General features: G+C 37.4%; 1 protein-coding gene across 1 annotated transcript in view; it reads left to right on the forward strand.

The window, feature by feature from the left end:
* Positions 1-8,293, forward strand: part of NOS1AP (nitric oxide synthase 1 adaptor protein) — a gene marked incomplete in the record, with an annotated part of 52,483 nt that overhangs the window by 14,520 nt on the left and 29,670 nt on the right. The window contains 1 exon segment of the mRNA XM_072419969.1: positions 2,151-2,222. Coding sequence (XP_072276070.1) covers positions 2,151-2,222 — 72 coding nt within the window.

Genomic DNA, 8,293 nt, shown 5'->3' on the forward strand with positions numbered 1-8,293 from the left:
TAAGACTGCCAGGGAATTTCTGTCTTTCTTTCATGTAATATATTACCCAAGTAAAGAAATGTTTCATTTGTAAGCATTACCCTGCTTCAGCTAGATCTGGCTTTACTTTCTGTTTAGCACACAACAATGCTTCAGGCGCAGATATTTTTTTCATTAGTATATAGGTGATTCCAGTTGGGTCTTGTCCTTTACTCTTTTAGTGGCTGCTGGAGACTTATTTCTAAATCTTTCATGGTCTGCTTCCTAAGTGAATGATGGAGTTTTTCATCTGGAAAAAAATATCTTTAGAACAATTACAGCATTTGTGATCAAGGTGGAGTTTCAAAATTCCCACAGACTCCACAGTTAACCTTCTCTTCCATTGTGGCTTTTATTTAATTGCTGTGTTTTTTGTTTTTTTTTAACTTTCTCAGAGTCTGTGTTGAATTTATATTTTCTCACAGGAGACCTGTATATTGTAATCGGCTGGTTGCCCTTGAGCTAAAGTAGCTGACGGAGAAGGCAGGGGGTAGCAGTATTGAACTCTCTAAAAAGATAATGTTAGTAGATATGGATGCAGTCATTTATAGTGCTTTGACATAAGCAGTATGGGGAATTACCTTTGTAAAACCAACAGTATGTGAGGGGTTAGTTGGGGCTTCAAAGGGCAATTTGCTCTTTTTGGCAACTCTTAGATTTTTTTGTCTTTCTTGTAATACTTGCATGCCTTTTTAGGTGGACTGTCAACTATTCATAAATCTATAGTGTCAATAAAAAATACTAATTGCAGCTGTTTTACTTTTCCTTTGTGAACAGTGTTAGTGACAATAGAATGTATCTGACTGTGGTAGGGAATATGAGCACTTTTTAAGAGACAGTCAATGCGATGAGTATTGCTTATGTAAAGCAATGTATAGCATATGTAGGTGCTATATAAATACATGATAACGATTTCTAATTGCTGATCTCCTAGCTTCACTACTTTCTATCCTGTGCAATTTAAGGAATTTCGAGAATAAACATATGTCTGCCACTATCAAGAATTAGCCAGTGGTTGCTATGAAGGACGCCGCTTACCTTGCATGTGTCACTCCTGCTGGATATTCATCACATTTTAATCTCTACAGCATTTTGGGAGCAACTTCCTAGGTCTGCACACTGCCATGGTTAGAAGAAGCTCCCAATCTCTCTAGTGAATGTTTAATTATTACTAGGTAATATGACATTAAAATCTAGCTTGTGGTGCGCTCAACAAAATGTAAACAGTCAGATAGACCCCCTTTTAATGATAAGGTCTGACTTTGTTACGACTTTTAGCTAGCCAACGCAACTTTAAATGCAGCAGATGTTTCTTCCACTTTCCACTCCCATCGACATTCTCAGCACCATAGTCCTCTGAAGTTGGTCAGATTGTCCATGCACACCCTTATTAGAAAGCAAAGTTTGAGTAATTGCAGTAATCCATATCAGCAGGTCACTTTCACATGATTGCTTTTGGTTGCTGTATTTTACCAAAGCTCCTGAGTACCCTGACCCATTAATCTTAATCTAACTGTGGGATTGTTTCATCTCCTTTAGTTCCAGCACTGAAACCACCATAGGGAGCAGTTTTCCCACTATTATTGAATTAGTTCTGTGGTGTGTACTTAGCTTTAAAAACATCAGATGTTTGTATTGCGGTCTCTCCTTTATATAATTTGTCTTTTCAATACAGATATTATTCTAAATCACAAAATTAATCAACTTGAGCCAAGCTATATAACTAAAGTTTTTTTTGTATAATTGTAATGGCCGATATATGACCTTGAGATGGTGTTTGCACTGCACATATCCTTGATTGACCTTGTATTACTTAGTTTTACTTCGTATTACTTGGTTAATGAGTAGGGACATTGTAGTGCTGTTGGTCTTTTGTGGGTTTTTGTAGCTGCACACTGAACTATTGTGTCTGTGCTGTACTATTTCCCTGCTTACTCATATTCCTCTGACCCAGTCAGCTATTGTTTAGCACTGTGACATTTCTTGTCTTTCCACTGTGTGAGCCAAACTCAGTGAAAGCTCCTCACTGGCACAATGAGAACAATGAAAAGTCAGTGTGTGACACTTATTGGTAATAAAGTGTATTGCTGTACATCAAGAGAGTGAAATAAACTTGCATCTTTTTCTTGCAGTACATTGGAAGCCTGGATGTTCCACGTCCAAACAGCAGAGTGGAGATAGTGGCTGCAATGAGACGAATACGGGTATGTTTGAACATTTTTGTTAAAAAAAATAAAAGAAAACCTCCACATATATTAAAAAATGCATAATTGCTAAACCGCTTTTCAGTTGTAATGTTTAAAACATCTTTTTATTTCAGTCTGCTAAAAAAAATCAGTCTTTTCTAAAACCAACAATAAACGATTTAAGTTCTTTGTGACCATGGCAACAGTTTATAGATGGGATTTCCGAGAATGATCATCCCTCTGGTCATCTGATTTTCCAGCTTTCTTCAATGTCAGCACAAAGGGTTAGAACAGATTAAATACATTTCAACACTAGAATGCATTCGGGCTTGCTTCGCTGAATAATTGCCCTAGCAAGTTGCGTCTATTGGTGCAGCTTTGCTTGTTGGTGATCTCATTGCAGAAAAGGCCGGTACTTGGAATGATTAATATCTGCAGAACAAATATCTGCAATAAAAAAAACAACAATGAAAAATCAAATATCTGCAATAAAATACACAGTGCAAATATTAAATATTTCAAAACTGCAGTGGATAAAATTAAATCATTTGTGCAGATAAGATGCATTTTGGGTAAAATATTGAGCTTGGCAAATGTTTGCTTTGGAATTTTAATGCAACGACATCCCATCTATTCTAATGTGAGTGAGTAGAAAAAAGTGAGTAGAAAAAAGTGTTGGAAGAAGGAAGAAACCTGCCATATGACTTTAATAAATCATGTGACAGGGGTTTCTTCTATCCAGGCTGTTCTGTGCAGTATAATGTAGAAAACACTGTCGGACACTTTAGGCTCCACAACACAGTGTGCGTTTAAAAATTACTCATAAAACTCAGGTTCATGTGGGGTAATTAATTGTCTTGTGTAGATACTGATTTCCTTCATAATTAGGCTGAGTGGTGGCTGGCAGTCTGGGTAGGTAACAATAGGGTGCATAATTAGAGAAAGTCATGCAGAAGATTAGAATCTCTAGTTGGCAGAAAAACCGGCACCAGGGGTACATGTTCCCAGATGACTATTTTGCCAAAAGCAAAAATAATACAGTTGTTTTTTAATTGTATTTCCAGGATTAAAATTTAATGTATTCTATTAAGTCTTAATACTGGATTCATCAGTTTACATTGACGTTGATTTACCATGTATCTTTAAGACCATGCAGTCTCTACTGTTCTCTTTTATTGACTGCCAAATCACAAAGTCTCCGTTCAGCCTATATAAGCCCATAATTTCTATGCAGATGATGTCTAGTCTCATCCAACCACTTCTTCTGCATCCTTAGCATCAACAACCCTCCTCCTGTAGTTCTATAGAATACAGGCAGATTCATCATCAAGGTGAGGACATCAGTAGTTGGGAGAAATAAAATCCTGTATCTTAATTCATATGCCAGTGATGTAAAGTGGTAATAAAGTGCAGTCATTGAAAACATTTAGTTGCCCAACTCTGGCAATAATAGGGGCATTCATTTATCACACCTATTCTGTCACTCACAGCTCTGCTTACAAACTCCAGCAAATGTTTTCCCAATGGCTAAATGAAATTCAGAAAACAGACCCAGTAATAACCTCACTAGGTCTACATATTACTCAGCCTTCAAGAGAAAAGTAAACATATTTTGGTTATGATATTAGAATCATTCAGATATCATTTAGGAAATGTTACTTTGATTTTAACATAAGCAGAGTGGTCTGGTTTTGGTGTTTTGGGAACTTCTTTTAAACCCAAGGTTAGTTTATACAGGGTTATTACCCAGAGCACAGTTTTATTCTTTAAATTTTGTTTTTTTATTAATATTATTTCTATTTGTAACCCAGTAACATGTCCTATTGGGTATTATTATTATTCTACCCCTAAAGAAGTAGAAGGACTTCATAAAAACACCAGTGATCCGGTTCCCAGAATGTTTTATTTACCCTATAAGTTGTACTATCCCCTGTATATTAGCTCTGTGATATGTTTTATGTCTGGCTCCTTTTCCAGCTTTTTGAATAATTGATAAAAACACTACATTGATCTCCGTGCAAATTTTCCTGGAGTCTAATTTGCTTTTTGCCTAATCTACCATGTACTCCTCCTGAATAAGTTATGGAACAAGGTTTGGATTAATATGTATATTTAATACTTCTGATCCGATGGTTCTTGTAGAGCATAATTACGAGTGTGCAGAAGTGAGGTTGTCGTTATGTGAGGGTAAATTAGGATTCTGTGAGATGGATCATGAGCGTGCTGTTTCTATACTTTTCTCTGGAGCTGAAAAAGTTATATGCCCTCACACACAGAATCTGCCACAGACGCCAAATAATTTTAAAAATCATATTCGGTACCTCTCTGCAATACATTTCACTATGTTTTATCCTACTAAAAGGACTACAAGATCAGAAAAACACCCATTATTCTGATAGAAATACGTATGGTCCTAACGTCCCATTTATCCTAGCAACAACAGAATTTTTCTGCTCTGAAATCATAGGCAGCATTGTTAGTCTTCTTTACAGTTTTTGATGAAATAATAAAATTTACAGAAATCGGGAGGCTTAATGTTTGTATTTCTCAATTGATTTAATCCTTTGAATTAAAAGTGTAATTTTTCCTTGCCATTAACAATCAGACATAAACTATCTGGTAGGCTGGCAGTGAGCTAATGCAATCAGCAAAGCACAGCCACCAGAGAACTAAATGTTCACCAAAATAATAAAAAAATACACATACCATGCAGGAATAGCAGTTGATTTACTTTATGGTTTTTGCTTGTAATGAATATTATGCACAGTGGCAAAAACTACCTACCATATTTCTTCCAAATCGTACATTTCTCACAACCTATTTTCAGGTTTTTCTTTAAGGCCGGGTCTACACAGACTGTTTTTAAAACCAATATAAATGCTCTTACCGCATTATGCATATATGCATTTATATAAGTGTTTCCAAGAGTTTTAAGGTAATTTATCTCTGGGGAATGAGTACAGGGCTACTATACCCATTATCAGAAAGGGTTAAATATATATGAGACCTGACTTTAATATGAAAGTATTTTTATTACATGTATGTGATTTGTTTAAATGTAAATACTTTTTTTTAGGTTATCCCACCATGAAAGGATGACTCCCACGGCTGCACTCTGACATGAGCACAGCCATGGAACTCCTGGCGGAGTGGGATCCTGAGGCACCAGAGGGCAAATGAGGACAAGTTTACCCATTCACCTCTAGTGCTAATTGGCTGAAAAAAGGTAAACCCTGATGACACTTAACCCATCATAGTGGGTTACCTTTTTCAGCCAGTCAAGAGAGAGGTTGTAAAGGGACACAACTCCCGGAGTCCCTAGTAGAGCTTTGGCTGCCAGGTGCAGTGTCCCCATATGACACCTCAAAAGTAATTAGTATTTATCCTTTTCAGCCAATTAGGGGTGAGACTGTATGGTGAGATTGTCCTGGCACCCCTAGCGGAGCATTCGTATGTGTTCCACACCCACATGGGAGTTGACTAACCCATTGCAATACATGGGAGTTTCAAACATGGGAGTTAAAGCGCTCTGGTTAAATGTTGGGGAACCAGTCTATGTAAACTAAGCCTAATAGTCTGGTGCCACAGTTTGCATCTATTACGTTTTCTAAGACTTTATGTCCTAACACAGCCACATTGTATCACTAACAAAGATGTACATTTCTCCTCTCCCTTAAGCTGCGTACACACTTCCAATTTTTGTCGTTGGAAAGGATCTTTCACGATCCTTTCCAACGACAAGGGAGTGCACTATGCATGAACGCTGCTGTACATACAGCACCGTTCATGCTCTATGGAGAGGGGAGGGGGAGAGCGACGGAACGGCACCCTGCTGCGCGCTCTCCCCTTCCCTTTCATTAGGATCGGCTGTCGTCCATCGTCCGTGGATCCGGCAGGTCGGTCGTCCGGACGATGGACGACACCGACTGTACACAAGGCAGATTTTCGCCCGATAATTGGCCGATGCCGATTATCGGGGGATAAAAATCTGACGTGTGTACGTAGCTTTAGTCTGTCAGCCAAGTGTAATATGAAATTCTGCATCCTCGGCATCTCTTTATACATGTATGTTCTTTCTAAATGCTGATCAATTGTTTTATGACACATATGCATGTCTAAAGGATGCCAAGGATGCAGTCTTTACACTTGGCTGTGATGGAGGGCAAGAAAAGTGCATCCAAAGTTACTTTACAGGTTTCTGAATTGCAGAGCAAATGGATAACTTCATACAATACATTCTTTTGAATAAGAAGGGCAGATAGGATGCTTAAAATGATTTAATGAAAATCATGAAGGTAAGCAATGTTTTGCAAAATGTTATCATTTCCCTAAAATTATTTAGAGCTGTTGCATATTACATCTAATAGAGAAACATTAAAACCTCAGTTGTACAACCTTGTAGGTAGCCAACCTTGTTGTGAGCAGTTTTGGCAGTGTGTGTGTATTACAAAGTTTTTAATATACACTATGACTGTATATTGGAAGATTTTTACGGTTTCTTGTCACATTCCAAAAACATGCACATAGGTAAATTGGCTTCCCCTCAAAGCTGACCTTAGACTGTATTAATGACATATGACCATGACATTAGATTGTCAGTCCCTTTGAGTGACAGCTAGTGACATGATTATGGACATTTTTTAAGCGCTGCATAATATGTTGGCGTTATTTTGAAAATACTGTGTAATAATAATATATATTAAAGAGGAAACATATAGTTTCCTTTTGATGTTAAATACTATTTAAACAGTAGCTGGAGAATACGGGCTGTTGGTGTCAGCAGCCTGTCTAACAGAAAGCCATCACTGGGGCTATACTCACCACTAATCTGACATGCTGGGTATATGACAGGGCAGCTTGAAATAGTCTGCTAGATGTTACACTATAAACCAGACACAGAGAACCAATGGAATGGGGATAAATGTGCTTAAAGCAGAAAGATTACTGCACAGAATGGTTACTAATCCTCCATCACTCTGTAACGGAGATTCTCTGGTGTTGGAGGGGGAAGAGGGTTTAGGGAGCTTTAGATGCCCTGATTTTTTTATATAGAATATTTAACAAGTACAGTAAATATATTTAGAGAGAGTGGGTATTTAGACTTTGCTTCTTCAAATTTACAATGCCGGTTCTGTCTATGATCTATTTATTTCCTGTTTGTACTGAAGCAGACAGTACAATACAATATATGCATATATAATATACAGAAACACAGTTCAAACATGGTAAACCTCTTAAATTGGATGTTGCAGATGAGTCTGTTGAAAGATAAGTTGTATACTAGGATCCCTTTGGTTATTGCCTGAAACCCAGCCGTTCTGTCCCACTGTTGGATCAAACCCATAAAACATATATTGGTTTTGGATTCAGAGGCCGCTATATTAGGTACACCTTGCTAGTACAGGGTTGGTTTTGTTTGCCTTCGGAGCATTCATTATTCTCTGTGGCACAATCTCAGCAATGCTGGAAACATTCTTCAGAGATATTGGTCCATATTGTCATGATCACATCACACGCTGCCTGCTCTGACTATATTGTATATATATTGGACTGAGATCTTTGGACTGTGGAGGCCATTTGAGTACAGTAAAACTCATTGTCATGTTCATGAAACCATTTTCAGATGTAGTGAGCTCAGTGACATGTGGCAGTTTCAGTTTTTAGAAGAGCGGTAATTCAAGCAACTACCCATCAAATTGATGTGATTTTATGCCAAGTGTGACCCTCTCTACTTTTGTGGGCTGGTTACATAATTTTAATGGAACAAACCACTTATTTTTATTTGGTAAAGGTTGACCTATCTATCCATTTTTTTCTATTTATTCCTTACAAACATGTATCTGTCTTTCTGCTTAATGTCAAGAAACTAAATTGCAATATGATATTAGGGAACCAAATACTGCCCATTGAATTGTGTAGGTGGTGTTCAGGAGATCTAATCCTATGCCTTTCAAATTTATCTTTCTCAATTTAGCCCTCAATTTCCATTGCTTCTGGCATTCATTATTTAAAAGATTAATTCCTTAGAAGAGATTGTAAAGGAAACCTATATTTTATATTTGTTCAGCCAGATGACTGTGTAGTGGCTC

Source organism: Pyxicephalus adspersus, chromosome 8, assembly GCF_032062135.1.
Source record: "Pyxicephalus adspersus chromosome 8, UCB_Pads_2.0, whole genome shotgun sequence".
Classification (NCBI taxonomy): Eukaryota; Metazoa; Chordata; class Amphibia; order Anura; family Pyxicephalidae; genus Pyxicephalus; species Pyxicephalus adspersus.